The sequence below is a fragment of the Pipistrellus kuhlii genome, unplaced genomic scaffold, assembly GCF_014108245.1.
Source record: "Pipistrellus kuhlii isolate mPipKuh1 unplaced genomic scaffold, mPipKuh1.p scaffold_m20_p_6, whole genome shotgun sequence".
Lineage (NCBI taxonomy): Eukaryota > Metazoa > Chordata > Mammalia > Chiroptera > Vespertilionidae > Pipistrellus > Pipistrellus kuhlii.
This window is the reverse complement of record NW_023425562.1, coordinates 75,241,963-75,258,689: the sequence shown is the minus strand read 5'-3', so window position 1 is coordinate 75,258,689 and position 16,727 is coordinate 75,241,963. Positions and strand designations below refer to the sequence as shown.

Genomic DNA, 16,727 nt, shown 5'->3' with positions numbered 1-16,727 from the left:
GCAGGATGTGTTAAATGAACCCCCATTCAAGGAGAATGCCCCAGTGCATCCTGTGGAGGCCCTTGTGATTCCCACACGTGGAAACTTGTAACCCCGCTTGACAACATCTGCCTCACATCAGAAGGGGTGGAAAGTAGGGTTGTCCATTCTGGTTTAGGCCCAGTTAAGCAAAGAAATGGGAAGCACCCCAAATCCATATTCTTTAGAAAAAATTTTTTTATTGTTGCAACTAAAATGCAAACTCATCATTTTTATATGGCAAGTTGGAAAACTGTACAGTTTAACAGTTCTGTGAGATCACAGAAGACCCTGAGACGCGCCCCCCACCCCACCCCGTCATGCATCCACGTATACACACACCTGAAAAGGTATTATACCAAAACATCTCGCTTTTTTTGTTGGTTTTTATTTTTGTAAAAATGGTGTATTCCATGGCCATTGTAAAAAATAATGACCTGCTGAGTAAATATTGGTTTAAGGCATATAGCAGAGCAGCTCGCTACTTCTCTAACATACGTGTAACAAGATGGAGAGTCATCTGTTTTCCAAAGACAGAGGTTAAACCAGTATATCAATTTTGAAATGCTACTATATATACACACCCAACTACTACATACATATACAGGACTTCAAAAACAAACAAGCCCAACTCAAATGCTCGCAGCCTGGCACCTCAGCCTCATCCACACCTCCCAAGGCTCTGCGGGCGATGCCTCACTGTTCCCACCACAGAGTTCCTCTGCACGGGCTTCTAACACGTGAAAGGCAAAATGTGAAAATGCTGGCGAGAAAGCAGCTCAGGCGCTACAGCTGCCTTTTTTTCTTGTTAAAAAAGCCACTTAATGTGGAGGTCTTAGGTTCCCCTCACAAGAAGAGTCGTGAGCACCATCAGTCCCAGGGCTCCAGGGCAGGGGCAGACAGGCCTCGTTCAGCAAGGCCCTCCCGGCTGAGAAAGCAGCCGGCTGACTCCAAGAGGCCGTCCTCTCCAGGCTGCTTCAAGTGTGGTTTCCAACAACTGCCTTGGCTCCAGATCACAGTCTTCTCCAGGAGAGTGTGCGCTCGGGACAGTGGAGGCCGATCCCGAAGGGGTGTGTGCAGGGGACCCCGCTTGCCTACATGTCCAGCGCGTGAGGTGTGACTATGGCTTCCCATCGCCTTGGAATGTTTGAGTTACAGTGGGACCCAGCCCGCACCAGGAAGTCACCAGAGTTTCATGCCAGGAATTAGGCCAATATCTGTTACTGGAAACATCCCTCCAGTGCTGAACAGCGAACAGTTCAGCAATAGTCTTAGGAACCACAGCTGTGTAATGTCTGATCATGCAAAGGGAAATTGGACTTTTACACGAGGGCACTTCATAAGCAGAGATCTAAGTATTTCAAGCACGTGGTATTTGATCAGGGCACAAGAAGACCGAACATGCATTCTAATACCCACGGGGAAAGTGGCGATTGAGAATAAAGTTCTAGGAGATAAAACGGGGGAGGGGAATAGCCGGACAAAGTCATCTCCCGTCATGTTTGTTAAATACCCAAGTGTTCGTTATATATTACCCCGCTGCTCTATTAACAAATGCCAAACCTCCTCTGTTACCCACAGTGTCATGAAATGCCCACTGCTCACAGCTGTCCTCCTTCCTGGCACTGGCCTGCCGCAGTGGGCTCATGGCAAAGTCATACGTTCCCAACACTACCTGAGGGTTTATTATTGTACTTTTTGAGAAAGCTTTTCATGCAAGGCTGACATCAAAACATTTTTTAATACATTATTGGTTTAAGAAAATGCTAGTGCACTATGGACTCTCTGGGGAAGAAATAAAAAATAAATATGGAGTGGAGAGGCTCACAACATGCGTCTCCGCAGCCTCCCAGGGAATGCCGTGTGCTGCCCGCACAGGCCACCTTCCTCGTGCCACCGGCAAGGGACTCTCTCCTGCTCTCCTCAGACAGGCTGTGGATTTGGTACATAAAGAAGGGGTTGGGGGAATAAAATGAAAGAGGCAGCTTCAAACTACCAACAGCTGGGAAGGGAAGCTTCGGTGCGGGGCAAACATCTGCCCCGTCATGCCGGCCACGCTGTGCGTCGGCCCTCACCTACCACGTTGCCTGCTAGTCAGGTGCGGGCTCTGTGCGTGGGGCGGGCAGTGGGGTGCAGGTGGGTCAGGTTATGTGTTGTTGTTGAACGAGAACTGGAATGAAGCCAGACATTTTCAGTTGAGCCCGGACCCACCCGGCAGAGCTGCAGACTTGGCACTACTGGCCACCCCTAACCCCTGGCCGCTCCTATAAAAGAGGCTTTTATTTAGTTATTTGTACAATGGCCTCCACCCTTCCAAAAACCACCCCTAAGGACAGACTGTGTGTTACTAAGCCATCTGATGCGCTCAAAGACGGTCACCTGAAAAGAGGTAAAATTTTAAAAAGAAAGAAGTCTTGTGAGGTTATTTCCATGACCAGAGTTTTGAAGCCAATCCTCCCTTCCCCTTACTCTAACAGCAACTCACTTCTCAGGTGTGGATGTCTACTGAAATGGCATTTCAGTCCAAATCAAGCGGGAACTGCTCCTTCTGGACCTCAATGGCAGGGTAAAAAGCCGGTGGCCACCACCCTGTGGTGACCTCTGACCCTGAGGGCAGGACATGAGCAAGATGGCTGCTCCAAGAAGGGATCGATGGAGACGTGAATGAGGGAAAACCAGTGGGGACACCCTGAGCAAAAGCACAAGCCAGGTTTACTAGTCATTCCTACAGATGGCCTTTTGTTGTTTTTCTTACGTGGGAAAGCTGGCAGGACCTGGCCACGCTCAGTGCGCTCAGCAGAGGAGGTGACTGAGCGAGTCAGCGTCCTGTACCCTTAAACCCTCGTCTGCAGAGGACTCTACATTCCTCAGAGTGGGGGAGTCTTTCCCTGGGAAATCAAATAGAAATTGTGTATCAGGTTATACCAGCTAAGGGTAAGAAAGTTTCATAAGTGCCTAGTCTTTTCCCCCCCAGAAATAACAAAAAGCTGCTTTTTATAAAGGTTAAAAACAACAATGTGTTGTAATTCTATTTTCCCCCAAAAAACAAATGAAAAAAAAGAAAAAAAAGAAAAAAGAAAGAAAAGAGAGAGAGAGAGAGAGAGAGAGAGAGAGATGTATTTGGCATTTTCTCTACTTACTCCTGAATAGGTTAAGGCCCTGAGATTAGACGCTTGTATTCTTGGGATCATAGGGCTCCTCAAAACCCCAGTGCATCAATCCTCAATTCTCTCGTTAGCCCTTCACAGTTCCAGACTTTAAAACCTTTAATCTGCTTCTTCTGAGACTGGCTCAGATCCTTCCACAGCACTGAACGTGCCGCCAGGCTGCCAGCCAGTGCTTTCTGTACACGGTCTCGCCAGCACGTCCGTCAGTGGAAACATACCCTGTAGCAGAGGTACGCGCCGGCCGTGAGGACCGTGGCCATGCACATGTTGACCAGAAGGGGCTTCCAGTGAATCGGCGCCTGGTCCTGTTCCTCCTTGGGTGGCGACGGCTCCTCGGTAGGACCTGCCCCCGGGACCCGCCTTCTGACTTCAGTGTCTTGACTCATGCTGAGGAACGAGAGGGGCAGAGATGCGTTATTGGCTCTGGGGAAAACAATGGCAAAGACACTATTATGGGGGAAGAGGAATGGAATTCTAGGAAAACCTGTGTCGCAGGTATAGACAGAGCTTAGTGCTGACATGGGTCCAGGGCCCACTTGTCACTGCCTCCTCCCGGGGGTTCAGGTGGTCCTCAGAGCCAGGGCAGGGCTCAGGACTCCTGTGGATCCTTAGTGATGGAGGGTGGGTGAAGGTCTGAGAAGTACAGCCACTGATGTGAAGACAAGTGCTGACTTTTCCCTGCAGTCTGCTGTAGAATGTCCCCATTCCCATCGGGAAAGGCAATGGTGTGGCCCACAGGCTTCCACACCCTCCCGGGACACCGGATAGATGCTGATCCACAAGGCCTTTGTCGCCGCTGACATGAATACACCACACATTCCCACTGACCCTCTGCCCACTCTCCCAGGCCCGAGTCCCAATCACTAAGCCAATCCTGCCAGGGGACCCTTCCCAGGCGCCCTGTGTGCAGTCAGGCACCTAGCTGCCTTCACGATGGTGACCCGGGGGCAGCAGGCAGTGTGCTTGCTCTAGGGCTGTCTCAGGAGAGGCTCATGGGCCATGAGAAGCCAGGCCCTTCTCCACTCCCCTCCTGCTCCAGGCCTTTTCCTTTCCACCCTTGCCTCCATCAAGGAGGCCCTGGCCACAGGAAGTTCGGTCTCACACATGCATCCGTGGCCTTCCTACCCCAGCAGCATCTTGTGCCTGACAAGCCACCGCGGCCCCACCTTCCAGGAGACGGAGAAGGCTGCAGCAGCTCTTGGCTGCAGCGTCCTCCCTACGAGGCCCTGGCGCAGCACTGAGGTCTATGGGCATGCTGCTCCCACAGGCACCCAGCAGCACTTATGTTCTTGGTACAACTCCCTTTTTTTTTCTTGAACTCTCTGGCTTTTAGCTTCCCAAATCCCCTATTTCCCTACACAGCATCTTCATACACAGAATGTGAAAGGCATTGCTCTCTCCACAAATAAAGAAAACAGAACACAAACGCGATGTAAGTCATTTGCAGCCTGTTTCTCTCATCCTGGGCCCTCTGTAAGCCGAACCCCTGGATGAAGCACATTGGCCCACCCTGAGAATGTCAACAGAGGCCCTGGGAAACCGGGCACAGCATCCCTGAGGGACAGCCAATGACCTGCTGCTCAGTACATCACAAGGCACCTGCTCTGGGAGCCCACTGGACAAGTTTCTCTCCAGAACCAAGTCTGGTGTTTCTGTGATAAGGACAGTTGCATGAAGGACCTGCGGCCTCAGGTTCATGAGTCAGAATTGGTGCCTGGGTGAGATACTGATGATCAATTTAACCAGAGGACACATGGTCACTCGCTTTCTCGGATACTGCCACCCAATGTCCAGCCCTGTGAGAACAGCCAGCTCCATCCTTTAAGAGCTGCAGAGCATCCCAACACAGGGAGAAAGAACGTTTACCTAATCCCTGGGCATGTAATTGACTCATCTGTAACTTCTCACCATTACAAATGATGTCGCAACTAACACCTTTTCCTATACACTCTTTGCACATTTGTTTGAGAACTACTGTAGGCTAATTTTCTAGATAAATACAAATTTTGGGTAAAAATGTGCACTCATCTTAAATTACCCTCCAAACAGCAGGGACCAAGGACACTGCCTCCCTCGTTTCAGGGTGGAGTCAACTCCCATGCATTCTTCTTCGCTTCCATAGGGCCCCCTCTTACAGGCAGCCTTCCTTGACACTCCGCATGCACCCCATCACATCACTGACCACAGGCTCCCACTACAATTTACTGTCCCCTTCCCCATAGGGTCTAAAACATAGACCAGGAGCTATATTCTAGTTATCTCAGTATTTCACATGCATCAATAGTGCTGGAATCTTTGTTAAACTATAAGGAAAGGAGACCTGGCAGGTTTGAGCTCATCAATAGTTAGCATGTCGGCCAAAAGGTTGCAGGTTCAATCCCTATCCCCAGTTGGGGCGACAATGGGAATCAACCAATTGATGTGTCTCTCACATTGATGTTTCTCTCTCTCTCCCCCCACCCCCCTCTCTTTCATTCTCTCTTTAAAAATAAATAAATAAATAAATGGGGGGGGGGAATGGGTGAGGACTAAGAAAATAATAAAGAACTATAAGGAAGCAAAATGGCAATCCATTTGGGTCAAGGTTTTTTTAAAAGTATGTTATTGATTTTTTTACAGAGAGGAAGGAATAGAGAGTTAGGAATATCAATCAGATACCTCCTGCACATCCCCTAATGGGGATGTCCCACAACCATGGTACATGCCCTTGACTGGAATTGAACCCGAGACCTTTCAGTCCGCAAGCAGACACTCTATCCACTGAGCCAAAGCAGTCAGGGATACATGAAAAGTTTAAGTTCCAAAAAAGACCATTGTAGGGGCTGAAGGTATATGGTCAAGCATGGACATCCCACTTCTGGACGGGATGGAAGCCTGGGGGAGGGCACTGGGCAGGACGCCCAGCACACTGGACTCCTGATTCCAACCAGCACCACAAGGTGGTGCTAGAACCCCGCTGAAGTTGGTCACTTCCCAGGGCCAACCTGGCTCTGTACCTGGGCTCCTCCAGCCAGGGGAGGAGCAGGACAGTCCAGGGGCTCCATTCCCCAAGGACATAGAAACACTGTGTGCTACCAGGAACAGAAGGTCATTTCTGGAACAGAAGGTCATTTTTCCTCACCCCCAATAAGCCAGGACCATCTCACATTACCTTTCTATGTTACAGGGGACACTCAAGAGGGTTCTGGTTTCTTCCTTGATGGGGCCATCTTCTTTATCCTCCTCGGACTCATCCTTTACCCACTGGTGGTTTGGGAAGAACTCCTTGCATTTCCCATTGTGTGGCTCCAGGATTCGTTTGGGTGGCCGGGGAGGGGGTGGGACATGCTCAGGTGGGGGCTCCAGGTCCTCATGGGAGAGCTCTTTCCACTGCTCCTGGAAAAAGCCGCAAATGGAGCCCCATCAGTGTTTGTGCCTGTCTGCTCTGTCAGGAAATCTGTCCCCTTTCAGTGAGCAGAGCTGATGGCTTCCCGGGTCTCTCGACATACACTTGAAGATGACAGTGTTTGAGTTTGTAAAAACTCAACGGACAGCTCCCTTTTACAACGGACAGCTCCCTTCTTCAGAGACAAAAATGGAAAATCAATGAAAGCAGAAGCAATGCTCACCTGCACCGAAGAGTCTCCCATGATGAATTTGGCACCTTCGATCACAGCTAGGTAGGAGAAACGGAGCTGATCTGCTGTCTGGATCAGCCCCATCCGAAATTTCCTCATTTCTAACAGGACTTTCTTGATATCAACAGAAGAAGGATCTTTCCTTTTGTCCATCTAAAAGCCAGATAGGAGACATACTCAGCCAGCCCGACGCTCCAGTGCCCACTCAGACAAAAATCACAGCAGGGAAGCCAGGATTCTAGAAAATGTGAGCCAGTGTAGCAAAACTGGGACCATGACAGCAGGTGGGGGGAAAACGAGAGAGAGGGGATTCTTTGGATCTTCCAGGGTTTCACTGTAAAATTAAGAATATCCCTCTGAACAAAGCTATTAAGGATAAAGCTATTTTTACAGAAGGGAAGCTGTTACAAAGGGAAGATCAAATATGGCTTTCTGCACAAACATTACCAGAGAAGCTGTGGCCAGATAAGAGGAGAGGTTTACAAATGGTCCCTTCTTTTCCCAGATTCTTCAAGGGCCTCCTTACCAGCAAGAGACAGGTGTCAGCAAGACAGAAGGTCCCCGACCTGCCGATGCCGGCGCTGCAGTGCACCACGATGGGGCCGTGCTCCCGGTTGAGAGACCCCGACTCTCGGACTTTGAAAAGAAAGTTCAGGAATGAGGCTGGCGATTCGGGGACTCCGAAGTCAGGCCACGTGGTATAGTGGAAATGTAGGATCTCTCGAGTTTCTTTAGACTGAAAGAGAAAAATACTCATGAAGATTCCAAGAGAATCATCTGCACAGAAATCGCAGGTTCCACGTAAGCACGAAGTGCCTCCATTCACTCTAAGAACAGCTTTCATTCTCAGATTTTCTCACAGGGACAATGAGCCTCCAAGATCACACATACCAAGCGCCGAGGTGCCGGGCCCTGGGCTTGACACTAGACCATAGTCTGCTCCTGCTCTGACTTCATTCCTTTAGGATGGAGCAGCCTTGCCCACATCTCTTCTCCATTCTCCCTCTCCCCTCTGCTGCCTTCATGATTACAACTGATTTCTTGCCCCACAGTGATGCTGCACTGCCACCCAGGATACCCATGCCACAAACAGCATAAGGTTTCACAGGAAAGAGTGAAAACATAAATTGCGTGTATGAGGCATCAGCTCTGGGTAACTTGATCAGTCTATCTGGACATCTCAAGGATCGTCATTTTAGAAAAAAAAAGAAAGAAAGAAAGAGGCAACCAACTTCACCTCCAAAAACGAGGTTGCCACATGTGGTTCAATACCCAGCTGAAGAGATGATCCTGAGCATTTATTTACTTAATTTTAGTGCTGAGCACAGTGGTCACTGAGTGCTCACACTAGCCCTTCAAGGCATGTATTCCCATTATTCCCATTTTTCAGATTAGGAGACTGAGGCTCAGAGGCCAACCCTCCATTAAGTGAAGGAGCAGGAGTTTTAATCTAAGTTTGCTTGACTCAAGCCCATGTTCAGAGCTGGTTTCAGTAACTTAAAAAAATATACACACACACACACACACACACATATTGATTGATTTCAGAAAGGAAGAGAAAGGAAAAAAGAGACACATCAATGAAGAGAGGCAATCATTGATTGGCTGCTTCCTGCAAGCCCCCTGTTGGGGGTTGAGCCTGCAACCCAGGCACGTGCCCTTGATCGGAATCAAACTTGGGAGGGAGCCTTCAGTCCGCAGGCCGATGCTCCATCCACTGGTCTAGGGCCAGTTTCAGTAACTTTTGAAAGGACCCTGGCCCAGGCTGCTGCCCTTGGAGCAGAAAGAAGAATGACTTCTGGTGTTCCTTCCTCTGAGCCTCAGAGAGTCCAGACCCAGAATGGACACCTGGTCTCCAACAGCAATGATCAAAATGCAGTTCTCATTGGGAAGAGAGCATTCAAGAGCTTTCTAAGCTAAAGGCACACAGTAAATGGGAACCAGGGACTGGGTAAGTAAGGCCTTCAATCCTTGCAAAAGTGGGCATAGGAAGAGGTTTGAAGGAACCATGCCAGGGTTTGTAGGAGACCTTAAGGGTCTCCTACAAAGCAGTGTCAAGGACCATGGCAGTGCCTAGGTCACCCGGACAGCAGCTGATGGAGAAAGGCTTCAGGCCTGAAACCCATTTACTAACACTGACTTCCTTCATTTGGCAAATGTCCACAACATGCCTATCATGTGCTAGCCACCATGAGGTAAAAATACAACCCGGGCCCTTCCAGAGCTTACAACTTAGTTATAACAACTTTTCCTGACTCTAGTGTGATGAAAACAAATGAAAGAACCTATAATAAACACCAATGACCTAAAATCAGAAAAGACTACCCCACATTCAACCCTGTACCAGCTATTGCATACACTGCTACCTTTCTACAGAACAGGGAGAAATCTACCTATGACATTAGGGTAATTTATAGAATCACTAGAGGCCTGGTGCATGAAATTCATGAAAGGGGCTTGGCCCTCGTGGCCCTGCCCACTGGTTGTTCTGGAATGTTCTACCATCTGGTCTACTTAGCATATTAGCTCTTTAGTATATAGGATATTAAGCAATTCCATTCTTTCCTCCCTAGCAAATGATCTAATATTTTACTGGCTTTAAAAAGAAATGCCTCTTCTATTTTTTAGGGAAAGAAAAGCACTTAATATATATTTAAAAGTATGCTAAAAGTGAGTTATCTCTTTTAATCCTGAAGATGATGTGGGTTATCTCTTGTTTATACCCTCCCTCACACCTGCCCAGCTTGTTCTTAAGGAATTTACTCTAGAGCTGTGCTTGAACAGATACACATGTCTGAGAAGAGGCTTTTTAAAAACAAAACCTGTTAGAGCAAACAGGTCCTCCTAACACCGAGGCCTCTGAGCGGCTGTATCAGCACAAACCTCTTCTTCTCCGACCAAATTCCGTTTCCCTCAACAAGCAGAAGAAATATTCTCAAGAGTTTACCAGAAGTCACTCTTAATATATCGGGCTTGCAAATGCTCAAAAGCATTTTAAAAAGTCTACTACATAATCCTTCAGGCACATTCCAGCCTGCTGCCAGCATCACTCCTGAAAATCCTCCGTCAAACCCTCCATAAATCATTCCCTGAGCCTCCGTGCATGGCGAGGGCAGGGCTCACAGCTGCGCTATCACAGAGGGAGAGAAAGAGAGCACTCAGATAAACCACACTGCTGCGTTCCTCAAAAGCCACGCGGTTTTAACCTGTTCTCTGCTTCACAGTGACCTGTGCTATGTTCTCCACCTGCTTCAACTACTAAATTCAGCAGCTGGAGTCATGATGCCTGGAGAGCACCTCAGCAGCAAATATAACTCCTTAACACGGCCAGAAAAGCACAATCCATTGATTCTCATCCCGACTTTGTCTTTAACTGGTCACCTGTGCTGCTCCTAGAATGATCCCAGGTGACTGCAAGCCCACAACACTGCTCACCCTTCCTGAGCACATGCTCTAGGCCTGGTGCTGCTCTAACACTTCACACATGGTACCTTCCCCAACCGTTAGAAAACTGAGACATGGTGAGCCACTACCCCTTGCCCAGAGACTGCCAGTTTGATATGGTGGGCCAGGATCAACCCCAGGCACTCTAGTTCCAGAAGGTAGTGGCTGACCACCTCGACTGGGCATGTCCCCAGGAACTGCCTTGAGCTATGGGCTCCTCAGGGATGGATCCAGGTGAGCGATTCAGAATCCTCAGGGGCAGGGCCTTCCGTGGTGCTGTTTCTTAGCACAGAGTCTTGCCATGTTCCAGTACCACCTTTTACTAACAGTCAGCTTTTGGTATTATCAATTCTTCCCACAAGAAAACTTACACTGGCTATGAAACTTAGGACACTGGGCTGAGCCCTACAAGGACCCTTTCCCCTCTCTTCGGAAGAAGGACCGCAGACAATGAAAGAAGGCAGCAGCTCTGCTCGTATTTAACCCGCAGGCTTCCCTTCCAATCCTCTGCAAAGGCAGGAACAGATGAGTTTTCGATAAGAAACTCCCCTCTCCTAAGAACTGGTGCTACCTACTGTTCAAGTTTAGAGAGAGAGTGAGCGCCATGGGAAAAGAGGTTTATAAGACCCCTCCCTTGCCACTCAAGGCATCTCTGATGATCTGGTAAATAAGCAGGGAAGGTCTGCTCATCATAGTGCCAAAACCACATCTTGCTCAGGGTTTACAAACCCAGGAAAACTGGAATTTGTTAATTATCACCCGAAGAGAAATAAATCTCAACCAGTAACCGTGTGAAATTCTTAAGAATTTGCCATACTTACTGTCAGGTTTTCCAATTCTAGTTGTCGTACTGTGTAATACGACTTAATATCTTCAGAGATCAATGTTAATTTCAAATTTGTGTCTTCAAAGATCATTTCTTTTTCTTCTTTTTGTGGCCAGTACTGTGCACATTTTAACTAGGGGAGAAAATAACAATGAATTACTATGAGCAAATGACCATTTTCCTATGACAGGAAGTTCGAAGTACCTTCCATGAACTGGGAGAAAGCCCAGAGGCCTGTGGTTTTCTGACCTTGGAAGTCACCCTCAGCATAAGCTGCCTTCCCTGAAGGGAGATGGGGAGGGGCTTGTAAAGACTGAGCCAGGGCCGGTTGCGCAGGCAGGGTAGACTTCCAGAGCCAGCAGCTCCCAGGTAATCAGACAGTGAGGTGTTTCAGGGATCAGATCCTTTTCCTATCACCTACGAGGGGAAGCCATATTGCACAAAACGTTCGGTCTCTCACAAAGTACTTCATGTAACCATTTCAAAGATTGCCAGGAATCTGATCAGTGCTGTTTACATCGTGCAGACACCTTACCCTAGGGAAAGTAACAGGCTAATTGAAAACATGGCTAGAAGAGACCATGGGAAACACTTTGAAAGGCTGAAGGGCTGTATTTACATGAAAACTATTTAGCAAAGGACTGGAGAGGGGCTCCTCCAAGGCATAGGATCACCCACTACCTCATCCTGCACTTTCATTCTGCTTTGCTTCAGTTCAGAAAAAACACTACTGATGTTCTAGCTTAATAATTTCAGAAACTACTTGGTGGTCTTGAACAACCTTTTCTTTAAAGCAAATAAAATTCTAAAGATTTGGTTTCATTAAGAGTTTAAGAATTTGACTCAAATTTTATGGCATATTTTGCTTGGGCTAAATTTCTGCACCAGTGCCTATCACTTCTGCTTGCTGACGACTGTTCTGGTCAAAAACAGCTGATGGATGAGGGCTCAGCTGTCTATGAGCCAGGACTGATAATGTATCTAGATAGATGGAACCTCAAAGGCATTATGGTTTCCATAGAATAAAGTATCAGTGTGTGCAAATAGCTCTTTGGGAAATGGTACAAATTCAAAACACTTGTAATTCAACATGCAGTCACCCACTCAACACCTCCTCCAAAGCAAAGGATGGTTGTGTCTGAAATGCACAGTTAAGTGGAGGGAGTCCCTCCCGGGCCAACTGTCTATCAGGACAGACTGTTCATGCCCAGCAGTGACAAGATGGCCAGAGGGAAGTGCTGAGGAGAAAACGCTATGTATGTGCCCTGGGAATTCAGAAGAGGTGAATGTTTCAGGCTGGCTGAAGTTATGGGGAAGAGATCAGAGAAAGCTCAGTGGAAGAAGCAGGCTCTGACAGAGGTATTTTGGAAGGATGTCTAGGATTTCCTAGGCACAGCCTACAAAGAAGCCCATCTCAGAGGAGCAGTGGAAAACGGGGCCAAAGGAGGCCCCAGACCACAGTGACTCTGGCAGCAGGCCTGGGAACCTGTGGTATCACCTTGGTAATGAGGAGCCAGGAGGCTCTTGAGGATGATGAACAGAGAACCACAAACGCCCATGTACCCTGCTCTGCTAAATCTGCACACTACCAAAAACCAAAGCAAAACCAGAAATAAATCAAGAACGCCAGCAGGCCATGCCAACACAACATCTAACTCCACGGTCCCCAAACAGAAGCTAATAGGGCTCTGTAAGAGCCTGGACACAGGCCTGTTTAAAATTCTTGGCTAGCTTTACTCCTTCCACCCTCCCCCCCACATTGATGACGAGCTGCCAAAGATAAACTAATCCCTGGAATGGGGCCAATCTGTCAGCATCGAGGCAATTCTGCCTCTCAGGACACAACCATTAACGTATGGCAAGACGCATGCTTGGCCAAAGTAGGTGGGGCATCTGAAAGCAAGACCTAAGATGCATTTATTCCCACATGTCAAATAATTAGACCTATGTAATCCCTTAAGATTCCAGAAACAAAGTGATTGTCTAGGCAAGTTCAAAACCATGTTTGATGGCATGAGCACCCAACATAGCAAGTGCAGAGAGAATGGGATAAAGGAGCAGACACACAGAATGGCCAGTCACCAAGAGGCCAATGTTTTCATGTCTCATGGGCAGGGAAGATGAGTTTTTAAAATCCCACCTCCATACTGTAAGCACCCACTAAAGCCTAATAAATCTGTAATCTGAGTCAAGACCAAGGCTCTGGAACTCTACAACTGAGGAATTCTGGAAATCACGTGTCAATCAACTGTTTACTTATGAGAACTCTTAGGCATCTACAGTAACATGCCACACTGCTCTGTTATTTCCTGTATAAATTTTGTTTTAGATACACAAAATAAAACAAAACATAAGCACAAGCTCACTACTTCATGTTGTCCTATTGATAGAAATATATGACCTGAAAAGAAGATTTAATTATAAAGCAGTCTTTCACCAGGATTCCAACTGAGGTATCCCTTGGGATGGCAACAAACAGCAGTGTGGCAGTCTTGTCCTAGCTGCTGTTACTGCCATGAAGGCAGATGTGAGTGAATGTGTGTGTGTGTGTGTGAAAGAGAGAAAAAGAGAGAGAGAGCCCTTGGGACCTCCTAAAACAAATAGCTAGGCAACTTGAAGAAAAAAAATCTATGAAAGTCATCTGAGTGACCCTGTGACAGTGCATTTGGATTTCCAAAGAATGACCAACACTGAGAACTAAGTAGAGCATGAGAGAGATGGATGAGCCCAAAGCACCTGAAAGCAAACAGCACCTGTAGAAGGGATTTCAGAAGAGACATAAGCCATACTTCTGGAATAAAAAGTTAAACTCACCTTGTTTATCTCCCCTGCCTAAACAACAATCCCAATCCTACACACATATGATATTCTACATTGACATGCCTACAGTTAATACTGAAATCAAATCAATATGGCCATTTGCATAACCACAGTCTAACACACACAATCATTTTCTGCACACTGTTTTCCAGGAAGCACAGGGTCCCAAAAGGGTAACAGGCAGGCTTGCCAAAAACAAGAAGAGAACATCCTACACTATTTGGTGAAGGAAGGAAACCAGAAAACAAACATACATAAAATGAAAATGCTCTGCAAACTGGCTTTTACCACGGCTGTGAGGAGAGTTTAAAATTAGATTAGCTGAGCAAATAAGACGTTGCATCTTCTTATCCTTTCTGCCAGTCAGTCCTTATGGGATGATACTGATGATGCCAAATGAAAATGTCAAATCATATGCTGCTTTTCATGCCCAAATAACCCTGAGTGAAAACAGTTAGCATAAAGGAAAAGTAGGAACTACTGTCATGTTATCACAATAAACTATAACAAAACCAACCAACCACGTTGTCATAATGGCCAACATAACAATCTAAGGGTAAGGTGGTTACAGTGGATCTATGGTTCACTTATGGTCAGCCATGGGCGGGAGACAATCAGGAGCAAGGCCTGGTGACCAACAAGTGACTGCAGTGCTGGGTCCCTGCTCCTCGTTGTACTGTGACAATGCTAGTTAAAGCAAACCATGTGCAAACAACAAAGAAGTTTTACCTGAACTTTTAACCACAAATAAGTTAAAGTAAATGCTATCGTATTTGGTGATTTTTAAATAAATAAGTCTTGATTTAGAACTCCCACCCTTCACATCATCTAAAACAGTCAACCAGGGACAATTCTGCCTCCCAAGGGATAACGAACAATGTCAGGAGGCCAATGTCAGGAGGCGTTTCTGGTTGCCACAACTGGGGGCGGGGTGCTGCTGGTGCCTGAGGGTGGACTCCAGGGATGTGGCAGCCCTATGCAAGCGGTGCCTGGCCTAAAAACCCCAAATGGTGGTCTGTGTGGAGCACCCGCAGAGGCCACCACGTTTCACTTTCCCTCGGGGAGCGTGTGTGCTGTGGGAACCTAATGTTTTGTTTTTTTATTCAAAATTGCTGACACAAGTGGTGACAGGCAGGGGCTTCCTTCATATTTTCCTAATCATGCCAATGAAGCAGGAAAAATTAAAAACCACTTTCACTGAAAAAATGACAAAAGCATTATTTATCCACGTCAACACAAAGGTAAGTGCTTCTTTATTGAGTAAATAAATAGTTTCCTTTCAGAATAGGGGACAGAAGTAGAATACATAATTTTAAACACGTAGTGAGAGGATTATCTGCTGTGACTGAGACCATTTCTCCTGAGGGAGAGCAGAGAGGCTTTGTGGTGAATGCCTCCCGTTTTCATTGCCCAACTTTCCTCTGATTGTTACTTCTTTTTACTCTCTGGCCATGACTGCTTTCTTGGGAGAAGTGGCTTCTTTGGAGCCTTCATGTTCTCTGGCAAGCCACAACTATGTCCCGGGGTGGCTGGGACAGCCGGGAGAGCTGTGCCCAGCCAAGCCCCGGAGAGCACAGTCCTGGCACCTGCAGGCCTAGTTCTTTGCTCCTGAGCACCGGTTCACAGCAGAATCCTCAGCTCAGCTCTTCCTGAGGTCTCACCTCTGAGTGAGGGTGCCGGGGGAGAAGGGAAGGATCTGAGTAGTGAGGACGTGGCGCCTGTTTGCTATGTTGAATACCACACTTATGCTGGGCATGCATGGAACCTTATATGCAGACAGGCTTTCTTTCACAGGCAGTGCTGCCTGTGAAGAAGAAGCCGTGTAGAAGGGAAGGCATCACAAGCTGCGCTGACCAGAGGGGAAGCAATCTGAGGACTCCTGGGAGTGGGTGAGGGTGGGTACTGTGACTCAGACCCTTAGCCCAGAGAACATGGTAAGCTGGCAAAACTTAACAAGAAAAAAAAAGGTTTGTTCTGGCTGGAGTCGGAGGTGGGAGGGTGGGATCCAAGTTATCTGGGGCCCAACCACACTCAATACCACGCTAGACCCTGCAGCCACCTTCCATATTACTGGCGGCAGGAGGAGCCCCAAACGGGTTTTCAGAGGAAAGAAGTGTGGTGAGACTGGGTTAGAAAGGCCATTCTGGAGGCAGGGTCAGAACATACAGGGGGAGTTAGAAAGCAGGGTGTGGGGATGCCTAAAGGGACAGATGCACGGGGGGTGAGGGCCTGAACACACACACGCCTTTAGTCCACACACTAGATTGAGGAATGTTCTGAGAGGTGCAAGGAACTTGGGAGAAAGGGTAACACAAATCCTGAAGTAAATGCATAAGCTGACAGTGGTCCACAGTGAAGAGTGCGGCCAGGAGCCACGTGGCTGGGATGTTACAGAGGCAAGTACAGAGTCCAGCCGTTCCCACAGCCAGAAAAGCTATTGGAAGCCACAGTAGACACTGGCCTTTCAAAACAGAACGATGCTTCCGCAGCTCCATGGTGCACGGCAGCAGCGCAGGAAGCCAGGTGAGGCTAAAGCAGAGCACACACACATCAGTCTCTGGAGAGCGAGCCCTAACTGGAATGGCTCAGTACACAGAGTGTCAGCCCTCGGACTGAAGGGTCCTAGGTTCGAGTCTTGAGTCTGGTCAAGGGCACTTATCTCGGTTGCAGGGGTGATCCCCAGCTCTAGTTGGGGCTGGTGTGGGAGGCAGCCAATTAATGTGTCTCTCTCACATCGATGTTTCTCCATCTCTCCTCCTCCCTTCCACTCTGTCTAAAAAAGCAATGGAAAAATATCCTCAGTTGAGAATTAACAACAACAACAAAAAACAACCC

At 47.7% G+C, this 16,727-nt stretch overlaps 1 protein-coding gene across 5 annotated transcripts in view; it reads right to left on the bottom strand.

Annotated features, from left to right (window-relative positions):
- Window positions 1–401: 401 nt before the first annotated feature.
- Window positions 402–16,727, bottom strand: part of PTPN1 (protein tyrosine phosphatase non-receptor type 1) — a 68,050-nt gene continuing 51,724 nt past the window's right edge. For 3 of the 5 annotated variants that reach the window (XM_045574403.1, XM_045574404.1, XM_036419625.2), the window contains 6 exons: window positions 11,059–11,205; window positions 7,329–7,538; window positions 6,794–6,955; window positions 6,337–6,560; window positions 3,404–3,572; window positions 402–2,188 (listed from right to left, as the gene is read on the bottom strand). In XM_045574403.1, the coding sequence (XP_045430359.1) occupies window positions 2,165–2,188; window positions 3,404–3,572; window positions 6,337–6,560; window positions 6,794–6,955; window positions 7,329–7,538; window positions 11,059–11,205 (936 nt within the window). In that variant the 3' untranslated portion in view covers window positions 402–2,164. Of the gene's footprint in view, window positions 2,189–3,158; window positions 3,573–6,336; window positions 6,561–6,793; window positions 6,956–7,328; window positions 7,539–11,058; window positions 11,206–16,727 lie in introns of all 5 variants that reach the window. The other 2 variants (XR_006740272.1, XM_036419626.2) reach the window with 2 other exon arrangements.